The following is an 18,304-nucleotide window of genomic DNA, read 5'->3' as shown; positions in this document are numbered from 1 at the left end:
GGCACATTCAATTCATGTTCAGTGCATGATATGACAGCAACTACTCTCCAGTACTGAAGTGCTGTAATCTTTGAAAACAAAGATGGCACTGACTCTTCAAATGAGGAGTACATTAGCTATTACTAGAAATAAACACAGACTACTGTTGGTTATTACGTCAGCCCCAACGAGGCAATGATATGAACACTACAGCTTCAGCTGACAGCATCACACAAACCTCCTTGTAACAACATTTTTTAAACTAGATACTATTCAGTAAGTAACAAACTCATATATTATTAAAATGCTAGATAAAAAAAAAAAAAAGAAAAAAAATTAATCATGCAATTCTAAATGAAAAATTAATCTGCTAACCAGTCCTGTGAAAAATAATAAGCATGTGCGGTAGACATTTCCCTGGACACTGATCAGTAGTTTAGTGCCAAATATAATGGGACTGCAGGGGTAAATCTACGGACCCACTTTCAGTCGCCTGCAACAGTCTCCCCCCATTTATGGTCCCAAAAGAGCAAATAACAATTACAGTGCAGATTATACATTTAAATACTAGTATACATCACCAGATACCTAAAAACAACACTTAAAAAAAAAAAAAAAGATACAGTGTATGTGTATTTAAGAGTAAGTAAATCTGCAAAACACAATGCAAATCTCCAACAAAATTGTAAAACAACAGGTAATGGTTTAATTTCACAGACCAGAGAGAGCTGGTAAACCGTTAGCATAGACACGATAACATTATATATGATATGATATGATATGATATGATATGATATGATATATGAATGTAAAGGCAGAACCTTCTCAGATAGTGGAAGACTTGGGGCATAAGATATGATTCAGCTCCTGAAAATAAAGCATTTCCACATTAATGGATAAGGAGTACTGGCATTCCCAATGATGTGAGAGCAAAAGATATGCATGTGCACTGGTAGCGAATAGTGCTTTATTCACAGCATTATCTTGGGTCCTGTTCCAAAGTCCAACCTTTTCACCATCCTGCAATACACAACAGAAAATTTGGAGAATAATTTTTATGGACAAGCCAGTGGTGGTACAATCTAAATTAGAGCCCAACCGATATGTTTTTTTTTAGTTGCCCGATACGATATAAGGGAGTAAAAATTATTCTTTCTTTCTGAAATTCTTTGTGTATATTATAGTGGTTTAATGTATCGCAAATCTCATGGTTTGGATCACATTATAGTTTTTGACCCATGGATCAGATAATTTTTCGGATCAGCAAGAAAAGAAAAATATTTAAATTGAACTTGCTTTCCATTTATTACTTAAAGCTAAGTACTTCTTTGATACCACAGCAAATACTACTAGATTAACTAAGAAAGTTTAAACCTGATTAAAGAGACAAGAGAACAGCCAGTAAAAATAAGACCAAATACACAAATTACAATAATAGATAAATACAACACAATGTGTTACAAATAAAAAAAGGTTGGTAGTATTCAAATACAGAATGTAATAATTAGGGGAAATAACAATGCACAGTGTTTAATGTATAAATTAATCCTTTCACGCGTACGGTCACACCGGTGTGATCGGTCTTGGCTGGTCCCTGAAGCCTACGGTCACACCGGTGTGATCAGAACTTTCAGTGCGTCACGTCATCAACTGCTGAATTTAAATCCGTTTTCGCGCTTAGAGCAGAGCCAGATCGGACGCGCTGAGTGCTTGTCATTATCACAAATATTCAGTGTTTTCAACCATATAATGTTATTTTAGGTTTCAGATATTGAGTACAGAGAAGTACTTGCAAAACCTTACATTTACAGCTTGTAAAATACACGCTGATGTCTGTGGAAACGTTAATAATGATCCTTATCCTAATATATGATCATAATCGCAATGGAAACAATAAGGCATTACACTCTAAAATAACGGTCAACTAAAAAAAAAAAAAAACTCACTCCGGGGGCTCAGCTAGAATATTTCAAACTCATGTGCAAAAGGGTTAAATATAGATTTTTAATCACAGCTGTTTTATTGTTTGATGATCAATGACAGCAGCAGTATTTATAGGCTGCTGTCCCTTTATGACCTGATGCACGGATCCCATATAACGATACACATCACATCCCATTTCTTTTTCAACTGTTTTCATTCACTTGAGACATAAATGACTGTCGAGATGGCTATTTTGTCATAATTGTATTTGTATGTGTCTATTCAGAGGATTTGGAAGAAGATTCAGTTCGGTGTTTGCGCGCTGTCTGAAACACGTGTGCGCTTCATGTGTGTTCATGTTCTGTGCGCCTAGAGAACAGCGAGCGAGTCATAAATTTGGACACTTTCCCCATGTGTGTGTCCAAATGGATTTGCACTACTGTCTTCACACACAGACCAAACTTCGGCACAGAAGTGTGACATAATATAGCCTACTCTGTAAATTAATACAATATAAATTCACGTCTCGCACACTTTAATGCCCTTTGAATATAACATGTACTTTCCCTTGGAACTGGAATCATGGCGGAATTTCACGTGAAGTCCACTTCACAGGGCAAATTCGGGGGATCCCTTCAGCCCTCTCGAATGACACCCTCCAAGCGTCAGTAGTCCCCCGGGATCGCGGATTTGCCACGCCGTTATGGAGATATGGTCGTTCAAAGTTTCAATGGTTTTCCATAGACTTACGGTTTAAAGCGTTTCATCCAGATCGCCAGTAGCAAACTGGCGCGCGCTCTGCTGGACAAACTAAGTAATTACGCCATTTCAAGCATTTTATCTGCATTATGTTTTGTTAAAAAAAGAAATTCATATCAGCTGCATATTCACCAATACCGATATATCGGTCAGGCTCTAATCGAAATCATTTTGGTCAATTACAGAAATGTATGGAAATTAACATTGAGACTAACCCCTTATCATACAAGCCATTTGTGCTGGATGGGATTTCAGGGGTTTCCCGTGAAACGCTCCGTGTACCCTGGCCAATCGCTGCACGTCTGGGTGTTTTCTCATGGATGTGTAACTCTCTGCATGATGCCAGCTTTGATTCAAGGTTCTGAAAACAGAACAAAGGGACATAAAACATGATTATCAAAACCACAGACCACTTCAGTTGAAAGATTGTGTATTATTTGGAAATAGAGATCGACCGATATGGGTTTTTCTATAGCCGGTGCCGATGTTTAGAGTCCAGGGTCAGCCGATGGCCGATATGTGCTAACAATTTTTAGGGCCGATATCTTGAAGTTTTCCCCTTTCATTTGCATGCTAAAATGTCACACTAATAATAAGTGGATGCACAACATTTCTAAACTTATCATTTATTGAGCACTGACAGAAGTCAATCAGAAAGTCAATCATTTACAAAAAAGTTTTAGAGCATTTATCAAGCAGAATTTTTCAAGTTTTTTGGAAGATAAATGTAAACTTAAATATACATTTAAATAAAATAAAATGTTATAAATAAAAATCAATTAAACTGAAAAATATAAAAAATAAAATCTATTAGTATTATTTTAGTATTAGTATTATTATATTAGTAGAACCTCGGATTCAGGAGGAACAGTGTGGTTTTCGTCCAGGCCGTGGAACACTGGACCAGCTCTATACCCTCTACAGGGTGCTGGAGGGTTCATGGGAGTTTGCCCAACCAGTCCACATGTGCTTTGTGGATTTGGAGAAGGCATTCGACTGTGTCCCTCGCGGCGGCCTGTGGAGGGTGCTCCGGGAGTATGGGGTCCGGGGCCCTTTGCTAAGGGCTATCCGGTCCCTGTACGACCGGAGCAGGAGCTTGGTTCGTATTGCCAGCAGTAAGTCAGACTTGTTCCCGGTGCGTGTTGGACTCCGGCAGGGCTGCCCTTTGTCGCCGGTTCTGTTCATGATTTTTATGGACAGAATTTCTAGGCGCAGCCAGGGGCCGGAGGGGGTCAGGTTTGGTGACAACACGATTTCGTCTCTGCTCTTTGCGGAGGATGTTGTCGTGTTGGCCTCATCAAGCCAGGACCTTCAGCATGCACTGGGACGGTTTGCAGCCGAGTGTGAAGCGGCTGGGATGAGAATCAGCACCTCCAAATCCGAGGCCATGGTCCTCAGTCGGAACAGGGTGGCTTGCCCACTTCAGGTTGGTGGAGAGTTCCTGCCTCAAGTGGAGGAGTTCAGGTATCTTGGGGTCTTGTTCACGAGTGAGGGAAGGATGGAACGGGAGATTGACAGACGGATCGGTGCAGCTTCTGCAGTAATGCGGTCGATGTACCGGTCTGTCGTGGTGAAGAAAGAGCTGAGCCGCAAGCCGAAGCTCTTGATTTACCGGTCAATCTACGTTCCTACTCTGACCTATGAAAGGACAAGATCCCGGATACAGGCGGCCGAAATGAGCTTTCTCCGCAGAGTGGCTGGGCGATCCCTTAGAGATAGGGTGAGAAGCTCAGTCACCCGGGAGGAGCTCAGAGTAGAGCCGCTGCTCCTCCACATCGAGAGGGGTCAGCTGAGGTGGCTCGGGCATCTGTTCCGGATGCCTCCTGGACGCCTTCCCGGGAAGGTGTTCCGGGCGCGTCCCACTGGTAGGAGACCCCGGGGAAGACCTAGGGTACGCTGGAGAGACTATGTCTCCCGGCTGGCCTGGGAATGCCTCGGTGTCCCCCCAGAAAAGCTGGAGGAAGTGTCTAGGGAGAGGGAAGTCTGGGGTTCTCTGCTTAGACTGCTGCCGCCTCGAACTGGCCCCGGATAAGCGGAAGAAGATGGATGGATGGATGGAAATATATAAAAAAAAATTGTAGTGCTGCAAACACACTAGCAACCAGCAAAATTTGTGTTTGGTATAAATGACAGAACATCTAAAGTGCATTCTAATTTCAAACTTACACCGCAGTCTGTTCATTATTAAAATAAAGTACAGTCAACCAAACATATAAAAGGTTACACTGGTCAGTTTAAATAGACCGTAGTATAGCGGTCCACTCTGCTTTTATGCCAAGGATGTTTTTGCTCATGTGAAGAGGATGATCTTTTCCGTCTAGTTTACATTAAAAAAAATAAAAAAATATTATAGTTTAACATTCAGATACATTGCGAATGTGGAAACATTTGGATATGCGCAGAACGAGACCTGAGCAATAACCTCCAAATACATCTAGAGTCGTGGCCAAAGGTTTTGAGAATTACATAAATATTGGAAATTGGAAAAGATGCTGCTTAAGTTTTTATAATAGCAATTTGCATATACTCCAGAATGTTATGAAGAGTGATCAGATGAATTGCATAGTCCTTCTTTGCCATGAAAATTAACTTAATCCCAAAAAAACCTTTCCACTGCATTTCATTGCTGCCATTAAAGGACCTGCTGAAATCATTTCAGTAATCGTCTTGTTAACTCAAGTGAGAATGTTGACGAGCACAAGGCTGGAGATCATTATGTCAGGCTGATTGGGTTAGAATGGCAGACTTGACATGTTAAAAGGAGGGTGATGCTTGAAATTTGAAATCATTGTTCTTCCATTGTTAACCATGGTGGCCTGCAAAGAAATGCGTGCAGCCATCATTGCGTTGCATAAAAATGGCTTCACAGTCAAGGATATTGTGGCTACTAAGATTGCACCTAAATCAACAATTTATAGGATCATCAAGAACTTCAAGGAAAGAGGTTCAATTCTTGTAAAGAAGGCTTCAGGGCGTCCAAGAAAGTCCAGCAAGCGCCAGGATCGTCTCCTAAAGAGGATTCAGCTGCGGGATCGGAGTGCCACCAGTGCAGAGCTTGCTCAGGAATGGCAGCAGGCAGGTGTGAGCGCATCTGCACGCACAGTGAGGCCAAGACTTTTGGAAGATGGCCTGGTGTCAAGAAGGGCAGCAAAGAAGCCACTTCTCTCCAAAAAAAACATCAGGGAGAGATTGATCTTCTTTGAGAAAGTATAGTGAATGGTCTGCTGAGGACTGGGGCAAAGTCATATTCTCCGATGAAGCCCCTTTCCGATTGTTTGGGGCATCTGGAAAAAGGCTTGTCCGGAGAAGAAAAGGTGAGCGCTACCATCAGTCCTGTGTCATGCTAACAGTAAAGCATCCTGACACCATTCATGTGTGGGGTTGCTTCACATCCAAGGGAGTGGGCTCACTCACAATTCTGCCCAAAAACACAGCCATGAATAAAGAATGGTACCAAAACACCCTCCAACAGCAACTTCTTCAAACAATCCAACAACAGTTTGGTGAAGAACAATGCATTTTCCAGCACGAAGGAGCACCGTGCCATAAGGCAAAAGTGAGAACTAAGTGGCTCGGGGACCAGAATGTTGAAATTTTGGGTCCATGGCCTGGAAACTCCCCAGATCTTAATCCCATTGAGAACTTGTGGTCAATCCTCAAGAGGCGGGTGGACAAACAAAAACCCACTAATTCTGACAAACTCCAAGAAGTGATTCCGAAAGAATGGGTTGCTATCAGTCAGGATTTGGCCCAGAAGTTGATTGAGCGCATGCCCAGTCGAATTTCAGAGGTCCTGAAAAAGAAGGGCCAACACTGCAAATACTGACTCTGCATAAATGTCATGTAATTGTCGATAAAAGCCTTTGAAACGTATGAAGTGCTTGTAATTATATTTCAGTACATCACAGAAACAACTGAAACAAAGATCTAAAAGCAGTTTAGCAGCAAACTTTTTGAAAACTAATATTTATGTAATTCTCAAAACTTTTGGCCACGACTGTAGTCAAACCCGCGCTCCCTCGTCCTCGTATGCACGCACGCATGCACGCACTCATGCGTCTCGATCTAATGCTCTGTAAATGCAGGATTTTTTAAAACAAATAGGCCTAGCGGAACACAAAAATTCTAAATCGAATATTTTGCAGAACAGGATTAAACAAAAAAAGTACTGGTCATAATACTTGCATAAAATGTTTGATGTGAAAAAGCGGTTCACTGACTGCGCAGCACAGCCACAAGTGCCACAGTTACGTTTGGGATCATTTTAAATTTAATGTTATAGTGTCATTTGAAAACATTGCAATTGTGTTTTAAAATACAACAACGAGCACCACGAAACAATTTAAAGAGACGCATTCAGCACAGCAGTTTCCTTGACGGGAAACAGTCAACAAAGTAACATGATCTACAATGTATGGCGCACTCTCTTCATTTTATCAAATGATCATAATCAGATCTATTCATTTTACAGTCCTGCTACTAGCATTTTATTCAGACTAAAACCCCTTTAATTGGGTTAGAAAGCTTTTTTTCCAAGTGGCTTTGCACATAATAATAATAATAATAATAATAATACCGCTGCAGACGCATTTTGCAGTTTTAAGGTTATTAATTGATCATTAATTTAAACGTTGATCGATCATGGAAATGATCGAATATTGACATCCCTAAATGCAAATGAGTTGGATGGAAACCTGGCTATTGTCTGCATCAAACCATGCTTCCGAACAAATGTGATTCACGGTTCTGGGCAGCTCCAGGACAGCTGTCTCTCCGAGCACGCTGCTGTCTGTGAGCGGGTCAGAGTAACGGAGCCCTCAATCACGCTGCAGTGTTTGTAAGTGCTGACAACTTCTCCACCCCATTTACAGAGTGAGATTCTCTGACCAGTGATGCGCGGGTCAATGTTTTAATAACCCGCAACTCGGACCTCAAAAAAAATTAAATAAAATAATGTACCCGACCCGCATTTTTAAAAAGCATTAAATGTTCATCGTAGCGTCATTGGGCCATAGGAACGTAGGCAAAACTAACTAGGCAAAAAAATAATAATAATATAAAAAAACTTAATATATTATAATTTTGTCAAGAATTTTAAAAAATCGTCAGTAAACTCAATTTGTACTAAAATAGTCTAGTCTGGCTATGTCTATTTGTATGTTTCTGCAAGGTCAGCAGACATTGAGGCTCGGGTTTGTTCCGATCAGAGCTCGTGAGCAGAGAGCACATTTCTGAATATCCCGATCCGCTCGCTCATTCCGTGGGGTCTCCCTCAACCCAGAATGGCCTGCTGGTTCGAAAATATGCAAGGATTCATTTTATTGTTTAGTAATAAACTGGTGTTTTCCGTGTCGCTGCAAAGATGAAGTTGACAATGCAGACTCGCCATGAACGCCAGAGAGAAATGCACATTTCATAAGGATTACATCATCAGAGAGTATAGCCCATTTATTTTGGTTTGAATATTTTAGTTTAAAAGAAGACATTTCAAGCTTTCTGTAATATATAGCCTATATTTCTCAAATCTGAGGCACACGCTGAGTTTAGTTCACATGCAATGCAAGCAGAGGTGGAAAGAGTACAAAAATATTCTACTCAAGTAAAAGTACCATTACATTAATGAAATTTTACTTAAGTACAAGTAAAAGTACCAGTCTAAAAATCAACTCAAGTAAAAGTAAAAAGTAGCTCATTTAAAATTTACTCAGAGTAAAAATTACTTAGTTACATTTTAACAGTGGGAGGGAGTCAAAAATGGGACAGGCCAAGGGTGTCAAACTCAGTTCCTGGAGGGCCACAGTCCTGCACAGTTTAGATATAACCCTAATTAAACACACCTGATCCAGCTAATCTAATCATTTAGGTTTATTTGAAAACTACATGATATGTGTGCTGGAGCAGGGTTAGAACTAAACTCTGCAGGGCTACGGCCCTCCAGGAACTGAGTTTGACACCCCTGGTATAGGTCTGTTAATCTCAAACTAGTTGTTTTTAATTAAAGGAATCAGTTATTTAGAATAATAAAACATTTGGGCTGTTACCAGGCAAATCAGTATCAACAAACTCATCTTTTAATGCAGAGGAAATGCAGAAGATTCATTGGAAGTGGCATTTAGATGTATTACACTAGTGCAGGACAAGAATGCATTTAACCTGCAGTTACCAATGCATGAATAATGTTTTGATATACAAAACATAAAATGTTGAATACTCATTTGAAATTATAAGAAATTAATTATTTAAAAAAATCAAAATATACTTTAAATGTGATATTAAAATGGCCAGTATGTGTCAGCAAGTCACTGTTAATAAGTGAGTCATTGCGATTGAACCGAATCATTTAAACGGTTGATTCATTCAGGAACGAAACACTGTCACGTTGCTCAGAGACGCAAAACTGTGCTTTGGTGGCTGTGTTTGGAATTATTTTCTGTTTTAGAAATAGAGCTAAAAAAGGCAATATGGTGTCTAAAACGCAAGTCTCTTAATTAACTTGTTTACTGAACTGTTATATATATATGTATGTATGTATATATTCATGATGATTTTTGGAGGAAAAGACGGCATTCTTTGTGTGATTTTGATTTAATGTATGAAATTATATAAATATGTGAATTTTCTGCCCCTATATCTTCAATTTTGTGATCATTCTAAACATAGGAGCCGATTTATGTTTTTCTCCGTGGGTGCTCAAGGGCGCAAGCCATTTAAAAAATAAAAAAATAGACTAGGCTATTAAAAAAATATTGCATTTCAGAACCTTAGGCTAATGGACAGCGGCCGATACAAACACACACAACAGCGTCACTTCTCAAAAATACAAACAGGATTGGAGATGAAAAGTTTAACTGACACGTAACCGCTAATGCGTTCAGCTTCTTGGGAAATTAATGTTTTGTAAATATTGATTAAAAGACTATTGCGAAAGGACAGCGTTTCCATTAACCGATTGTTGCGACTAAAATAATGAGTTTCTGGGAATGTCTACCTCATTTATGTTTCGAGGTTTCTTTTGATAGTGGCATGGCTTTTCTTTGAGGTTTCGAATCCATTATTCATATAGGCTAAAAAAATATTTTTTTATTTTATGTATTTAACAAAGAACTTGTATTCTGTCCAAAAGTAGGCTACTTTTGTGTCCATTAGTTTTTCCTCTTTTAAACCGTATATAGTCCTATACTTGAGCAGAAAAATGTTCCCATTTAAACCCTGTTACGAACTTTAAGGAGTCTAGGGAATGTACCTTAACATTTACATATTAACGTACTGCTGGGTATGAAATGAGGTGGAAGAACATGACAGACAAAACTTTGAAAGAGAAAAAATACTGGACGTTTATTCACAAAAAGCCAAAGCCACTAGATCCAGTAAAATAATGTCGATATATCAATATTAATAGGTTTGGCTTTTTTTATAACAAATCTGTCCATTTTAGTCTGATTAATGATTAGTGATTACGGAAAGCATTAAATGATTACATACTCGCACGGCACTGTATAGTGGGGGATGGGACGTTTTCAGAAACGCTGTGATTGGTGGATAGGATATGGAACATGCATGCGACTGGTTATGTCACTGTCACTGACAACAACATAACCAATCACAGTGTGGCAGACGCTTCATAGCGCCAACTGCAATGTTTAATTTTAAATAAATGTAGCCTACTGGCAGTCTGGCACTGGCACACGTGGGTGCTCATTTTCCGTGGGTGCTCGGTATTTTCCGTGGGTGCTCCACGGTATCGGCGCCTATGATTCTAAATGCATTTTAGGAGACTGAATCACACAGTGAAAGAACGCACTATAAGCGCGCACATCATTAAAACAAAAAATATGATATTATCGCAGATGATATATATAGCACACTCCTCACCACTGTCTTTTTGGCTAATTTGTGCAAAACCTCTTGCTAAAATGTCAAAGCTTCATTTTAACCACCAATGCAACGATGCAATTATTTAGCTTACCTCTACATTCTTGCGAAGGGTTGATGTCTTGTCGAGATTTTATAAGCTGCTAGTTTGGTCTTCCTAAGCAAGTACAGCTTACACTGCATAATAGAGCATACATATGGCCAGGGGTTCACTTCATTTCCTTCGAGTTCAACTTCAGAATATGACGGGGTTTCGTTTTCAGCGGTGTCTGCACCACTAACGCCTGTTTTGACCGTCTGCATCTTTCTTGTGATTTTAGCGCCAGTTTGCCCTCCTGCCCATTATTTACTGACGTAGTTTCCAGGGAGCGATTTTTTTTTTTGTTTTTTTACTCAGTAATTAATGTGTTTTAAAATGTAGCGAAGTACAATACTTTAAACAAAATATACTTAAGTAAAAGTAAAATTACAGATTTAAAAAAATACTTAAAAAAGTATTAGTACACAAAAAAGCTACTCAATTACAGTAACGCGAGTAAATGTAATTCGTTACTTTCCACCTCTGAATGCAAGTGATCGTGCCAGCGCCTTATTACATTGTCTGCTAGGCTATATATTTGCTTCTTATTTATTAAATACGGGCAGCTGATTGATAAAACATTGATCAAAATTAAGATACAATTTATACAAAACGAAAATCTTTTAAAAATAGTTTTCTATGAAACAAAACTTAATGAAGTCGTCAAAATCATGTTTTACCAAAAACAGCGCTGTTGCTCCCCATGCAGTCTTCTTTGCCGCCTCCATCTCTACGTGCAGACTGAGCTCGTGCGTCATCTTCATGCCAGTTATTCAGCCAAAAAAGTGTAGGCCTATATATTTCAAAAATGTGTCTAGTACTATATACATTTTATTTCAAAGGACCCGACCGGCCGCGACCCGAATATTATAAAAAAAAAATTTTTTAGACTCGTAACCGCGGGCAACCGCAGGCACCCGCTCATTTTGGATCAACCCGCGCATCACTGTCTCTGACTACCTTTATCTCCCAAAGACTGTTGTTGAATCTTCCAAAAGTTTTGGCTTGGGGTCCTTCACATGCGCAGCAGCACTTTCCACTGCAAAAATAACACGGTGCTGCCCGCCGACGTGCCTGACTTTAAATCGGCGCTACTAAACATGGATATCAGCCGATGCTGATATATTAAAAAATTTCAAATATCGGCCCGATATATCGGTCGACCTCTATTTGGAAATATTCACAATTAAAGCTGAACTCACCCCAACTTTCCTCAACAGTTCTCCAACGATGTTAAGGGCAGATATACGTGCAGATGTGGTGAGAGGAGTTCCAGTGAGGCCTTCAACTGGACGTGACAGAAAAAAATAAGTGAATAAATCAACATTTAAATAAAACTTACGCTTTAGAAATGTAAGAAGTTTAATTTTCCTCCTCTCCATCCTTCAAATTTATTCTTTCTCCGCACTCTTGGTATCATTTAAACTGCAGTAACTTAAGTGTTATGCACAGCATTGAAAATAAATGTGCAGGAAACCTTTAGTTACACTACTGGATACTGTCCTTGGGCCAGTTAGGTGGCCCTTACAGAATTAAGTGGCTGTGTTTGTGCTCACTTCTGCCGTAGGAAGCTGAGGGGGTATTAAATGCACTCCCTGAGCCTGGAGGTCTGGAGGGTGTGGGATGGAGTGATGGGAGAGCGGAGGTAACAACAGAGGAGGGTCTGGAGAGTGTGGCCTCTGGCTTCTCTACATCTTTAGAAAGGCTGATTGAGGTCTTGCGCTCCTGTTTCTGCTGAACAGCAAGTTCATGTCTTAAATCTGCACCGAGGAGAAAGACAAAAAGGAGAAAGAAGAGAACACAATCAGCACACAAACACTTAATCTGTTAAAACATACGAGACTGGCAAATCAGGTGATTATACTACTAATTATCAAAGTAAATAGAAGTTCACAGTTAGATAAGAGGGAATAGTGTATATACAAACAGGTTTCCACTGAGTTTACCTCTGGCTTCATCTTTTAATCTCTGTACGGATTCTAGAAGATTTTCTTTTTCATCAAGCTCACTCTCAAGGAAGGCATTTCTCTCTATAACATGATTCATTCTCTGCTCAAAGTCCTCAAGTGACATTATAGTCGCCCTATAAGAACAGAATAGACAGATATTAGCAATAAATTGTTTAACTCCTAAATATCTAAAATGTATGACAAATATTTCTGGCAAAAGCACTAAACACACCTCTTAGCTCTCTCCAGGTCATCGTTAGCTTGCTCTAACTCCCGGATATACTTGTGCAGTTGGTCTTTGATGGCTGTGGTCTCTGCCAGGTCTCCTTCTAGAGTCGAAATCTGCCTGACTGCTTCAGAGTGCTGTGTTTCATACTTCTCCTGTTAGTAAACAAGAAAAAAAGACCACACAAAAAGAAGGTAAAACATACATTTGATGAGATAAAGTAAAACAATTATGAGAAACAACACTCAGACTGTAGGCCAGTCATAAGCTTATGTACAATTATAGGAATAAGAAAATACAAATATCAAACAAAATAAACCACCATTCAAAAGTTGGTAATATTTTTTAAAAATCTGGAAAGACGTCTGACGAAACATTTCTTTAACTGAAAACAGTTTTTGCTGCTTAATATTTTTGTGGTATCCTTGATACTTTTTCAGGATTCTTTCATGACTAAATGTTCACAAGAAAAACATTTATTTGAAATAGAAATCTTTTGTAACATTATAAATAGTCCATGCTAAATAAAATAATTAATTTCTAGTAATAAATCTACCTAAACCATAGACTATAAAAACATGGACAGTGTCTGTGATGTCACCAATGGTTTCTGAAGACCGTTTTTGAAGCTCAAAGTGGGCGGAGCCAGCCGTCGACACCTTGGCAGCGCATCACTCCTGGATAATTGAAAATGGGCAAGGAGACAGGACCTGGTTGCTAAAGCCACGCCCACCTAGCTCGAGAGTGGTGACAAGCAGCAGTCCACCTGTCAATCAAGTGGCCACACCCTTAACTACGCAGAACTTTAAGGCTTAATATAATTTTAACGGACGAGTAACAAAAAAAACAACAACAAAAAAACAAATCCCCACTCACAGTTGTCATGAAGGGCAAAATTAGCTATATAAACCAAAATAATTTTTTGAACCAGACTGTTAACATTTTTTCCTGCTGTAAAGTTGGGCAATTTAACATGGGAAGTCTATGGGACTGACTCCCTTTTGGAGCCAGCCTCAAGCGGCAAGTCGATGAATTGCAGTTTTAGTCACTTCTGTGTAGGTTTCACGAGAGAGAGCCAAAGGTTGCCGCTTGACCTGAACACAAACTGTAGTGTATATAAATTAAGCCACATTTTATTGCATTTATCTGCGACAAAGTAATATCTTTGAATGATCTACATTTGGGGGCTTTCTCAGCAAATAATGATCCCTAGATTTAATTAAATAAAAATCTGTAGTCAACTGAAATGCCTAATGCTACGAGATTAAGCATTAAAATGTAACTTGACTAAGGTCTTTTTTAAATTAATCCTGCAATATGGCTTTACAACCATGTTTGTGCAACAAACGGCAAGTAAAACCATGAGTGAGCCTCCATGCCCTCCAGACACTGATGCAGAAATAAGCATCAGCTGCTCTCCTCATCCTGAATTGGATCTCTGTTGTTGGTCTGTGAATGTGTCCTCAGTAAGTAATGAAAAAACCTGACAGACATTCTGGATGTAAACATGCAGCCAACGAAGATTCAAATGGCTTTTATCTGTGGTTATATGCTAACAAATGAACGTCAGTTATAGATAAAATTTGTATTCAAATATTACAGATACAACCCCATCAATGTGCTTTATGAGACATCAGTGACAGCTATTCACAGTAGAGTTATTCAGTTTACAGCCTATTATTATGTTGTTCACATATGGTTTGAGGTAATAGATCAAATAGATGTATTAGAAAAATATTTTTTTTCATAATATTTTGCTAAACCACCTTTTGCAGCAAAGACTGCTAAATCAGGTTTGTAAACTGTTCTGGGGTGATTTAGGCATGTTTTCATTTAAATGGACCCATTATTTTTATTTAATTTTTTTAAAGAGGTTGGTGATGAATGATTATGTATACTTCAATTTACATTGTGACTGTGCCCCTGACTGTAATGTGTTTGCAATCAACTGTAGTCAACTGAATTTTTGTTTACAAAAGTGTGACCCAAACGGGTGTTATATAATTGATCCTGCGCAAAGACCCACTCCCTTAGTTACTATGTCTGACAAACCATGGCACTCTCGTGCCACACGTTCTCACGCAATGAAAAATACATTGCGGATCAATGAGGAAACTGACAACATGCTGACAGATAAGACGGAGCAGGTTACTTTAGGTATGAAAAAGTCTTGGCTTTCAAATTGTCATTTTTTTAAGAAATTCAAACAAACACAGTTTTGTGGCTCTTTAATGTGTCGTGAGAGAACACTGTAGTGCTTCAGTTCTAATGGCACTTGAACCGATCATCTCTCTCTTTACTAGTAGAAGACTGAAATACACAAACATCAGAAGGTATCTTGTTTCAACTATGAAAAGATGTCAATACACACCATTTTTCAAGTTCAAGACCACCAACGTTAATTTACTCTACTGTCTGGTTTGTTGGACAAAATGGCAGATTTGGCATTATGATTGGTCAGATCACCAGTGAATCAAACTCAGTGAAAAAAAGAGTCAATTAGCATCTTAGGTCTGCATTAGAGCAATGTATCATGGGCTCTCCATGGGTTGTTATTGTATTGTTTGTGGCACATTTGTTAATATGTATAAAGGTCTGGTCTCAAAGACATCACCTTGGGTTAAGATGGTCCGAAGGATGACATGCTATCATCGCTCCTGAAGAACTGCTACACTACAACCTTCAATTAATTTTTCTCCCCACAAGAACTTTGGTCAAGCTTAGTTTATGTGTTAGAGAAATCTAGCACATTAGCGAGTCACCCAAATGACTGCTCAACCAATAAAGCAAAATCTAACAGTGATTACTATAAATCTTCAAAAAGATTAGTTTATTAACCATGTGTCAATGATGCACCACAGTACCTTGTAGTTTTCTAATTCTATGCGGAGTCTGTTGCTGGTCGTAAGAAGCTCACGATAACGGGCATCACACTGCTTCAGCTCTGTCTCCAGCTCCTCCTCATAGTCTCGACTCATCTGCTGAAACTCCTGCAGCTCCTCCTGCGCCTCCTCAGCCCTGAACAAGCATCGATTCAATAAAGCCACTTTTCCACCGAAATTACCTGGAACAATATGTCTTAGGTACCCGCCCACCCCCCCCACCCCAGACCTGTTGCTGTCTGCATTTCCATCGCGATTTAAAGTACTGAGGAGATTAGGCAAATATTCTGGTGACGTAGGTCTGAATGCATTTCCATACCAAGTATGCAAATTTCAGACTTGCATTCTCAGTAGTTCGGACTGTGTGAGTTTGATTGAGTGTGAACTCCCGCAGATGGGAAGACGCAAGTCCGGTAATTCTGCAAACAGCAGCGTACTTGATAACATCAGTCAGCTCACTTCGGCTACTGCAATTTTCCACACTGTATTTACAATAAGACAAAATATATCAAACACCAATGCCTCTTTTCATTTTCATTTAAACATTAATAGCCGCAGAAATGTACTGTAGTTCAGGGAACATACATGGCCTACATTACAATGAAACAAAATATTATATCAAACATTGCCTGTTTTCATTTTCATTTTAACATATTAATAGAATAATAGAATAAAGACCAAAAATGATCTGTTAAGATTTACCGAAAACGAATTATATCTTATGTTTATACACTAGTGATCAGAGCAAGCGACAAATGTCAGAAGGACTAGCCGAGTTGAGGATGCTCTCGTTGGGATTCATGAACACTGAGCGCCCGCTGATCGTGTGGAGCTGATCGTCTCCGAAATCAGTGAAGCACATTTTCAAAAAAGATTTGAGTTTTTAACAACAACATTCTCCCCTGAAATACTTTTAAAACCATATTTCACGATACAATAACAGTAATATTTAAAAAGTAAACAATTATGCAAATGATGGTTGAAATACAACGCTGCGTGAACTCAACCAATCAGCATGTTCAGTGCTCAAGTCCCGCCCCCAAAAGTTCTGGATCTTTGAAAAAGTACTACCCTGTAGGCAGGAACTTTCTGAGGGACAATTTTTTACCCAGAACTTTATTTAGACCCTGGTTCCTGCGGTGGAAACACACCAAGTCCCAGCCCAAAGTCCCTAGATCCTGCGGTGGAAGAGGGGCTTAAAATGACTGAATCCTTCGTTCTATCTGAAGTGTTTAGCAACAAACCTGCCTTACTTTTCCTTAAGTTCCTTTATGTCCAATGTAGATCAAATGTCATTTTGACTGAAAAACAACACTGAAGTACCTTTGCTGGTATTTGGCAGCCTGTTCCTTCCAGTAGTCCCTCTCTTGTTCAACAGATGCAAACGTTGCTGGCCCTGGGTCACTCATTGCTGTGTGGTCAGGTTTACTTGCAAATAAATGGCCATCAATACATTCAAAATGTTCATAATAATAATAATAATAACAGGAAGAATAAATTAAGTGATCGATGAAATATACAAATTACATTATATAAAAACATTGTTTGGAGTAACATATCAAATTGTTTGTGGTCTATTTCAGTTTCATGTGGTCATCCAAAAGCATTTCTAAGTAAATACAATAATAAAGGACAAAAATCTTTGAAACTTGCAAGACTATTTTGTTACTAAAACAGTTTCGTCTTGAAAGGGTGCAGAGCTTTTTTGGAATAATGAGATAAAGACAGGAGATGAATGGCGTCTTGTTATGATTTTGAAAACAAAAAGATATTTTCCCACAGGCCCACGACTCACTATCTGAAGACTTCTTATGGATTTATAACCTAAGCTAAACTAACAACAGGAAATGTATTACCCATCTAAAATCTTAAGTGGTATGCAGTTATGCTTCGGATAACAGTAAACATTTTAGAGCACATCAACTTTCTTTCACCATCATATGAAAAGACTTCAAGTTTAAGTTTGCTAGCTGGCTAACAACAAACCGGCACACTTAAAGTTTTTACGACAGTCGGAGGATTCAGGTTCCGACCGAAATTTACTTTAATAACGAATGAAGAACACGTTGGCCGTGTCTTTTGGCTGAAATTGCTGTTTATTAAGATAACGATATACTTAACAGCATGTTTAGAGATCTAACACGTCAGTCTTCAACCGAACTGATCACGCTAGCTAACAACTTAACTTACCTCCTCCGGGTAATGCTCAAATCTGCTTTCTCCCAAATATCTGTCTACTTCCTGTGAGAGGTATGTTGATCAAAATAGTATGATTACGATTCTGAGATTAAATAACGACTATTTTCTGGCATGTCACACTCCTGACAATGGGACTAATCCGACTGTTGTGTAAAAACTCTCAGCTCGTGGTTTGTTTCATGCCTTCTTCTGATTGGCTGATTTGTAATGACGCCATCATTTTGCATGCCAGCGGTTGGTTTGTTTCATACTTGGAGGGCGGTCCTCCCTTATCTACCTCGGACACTAGAAGGCGCTCAAAATACTGAAAGACACCTATAAAATAATAATTATTCACTGTAGATTAAATATTTCGTTGCATTGTTTGTTGGTTTTTCGATCTGTTTGTTTCGACTCAGTAACATGGCTGGGGATATTAGCTTATTATGCGCTCTAA

The 18,304-nt window shown here is 39.1% G+C and overlaps 1 protein-coding gene across 1 annotated transcript; it reads right to left on the bottom strand.

The window, feature by feature from the left end:
* Positions 1 to 359: 359 nt before the first annotated feature.
* On the bottom strand, positions 360 to 17,093 carry LOC132148616 (nuclear distribution protein nudE homolog 1-B-like). Its single transcript, XM_059557318.1, has 8 exons — positions 16,993 to 17,093; positions 15,652 to 15,805; positions 12,794 to 12,942; positions 12,559 to 12,695; positions 12,169 to 12,372; positions 11,815 to 11,900; positions 2,877 to 3,022; positions 360 to 999 (listed from the first exon to the last, which is right to left on the bottom strand). The coding sequence occupies exons 1-8, from the start codon at positions 17,076 to 17,078 to the stop codon at positions 951 to 953; spliced, it is 1,011 nt and encodes a 336-aa protein (XP_059413301.1). The 5' UTR covers positions 17,079 to 17,093; the 3' UTR covers positions 360 to 950.
* Between the last annotated feature and the right edge of the window lie 1,211 nt (positions 17,094 to 18,304).

The sequence above is a fragment of the Carassius carassius genome, chromosome 9 (assembly GCF_963082965.1).
Source record: "Carassius carassius chromosome 9, fCarCar2.1, whole genome shotgun sequence".
NCBI lineage: Eukaryota > Metazoa > Chordata > Actinopteri > Cypriniformes > Cyprinidae > Carassius > Carassius carassius.
This window is presented reverse-complemented; position numbering and strand designations above follow the sequence as displayed.

Bases quoted from the DNA above. Each gene is read 5' to 3' on its own strand.
- LOC132148616 (XM_059557318.1), bottom strand. From the start codon at position 17,078: ATGAGTGACCCAGGGCCAGCAACGTTTGCATCTGTTGAACAAGAGAGG. The intron at 12,943-15,651 runs GTACTGTGGTGC...GTTTACTAACAG, and splicing joins TAGAATTAGAAAACTACAAG to GAGAAGTATGAAACACAGCA. The intron at 11,901-12,168 runs GTGAGCACAAAC...TGTCACGTCCAG, and splicing joins CTCAGCTTCCTACGGCAGAA to TTGAAGGCCTCACTGGAACT.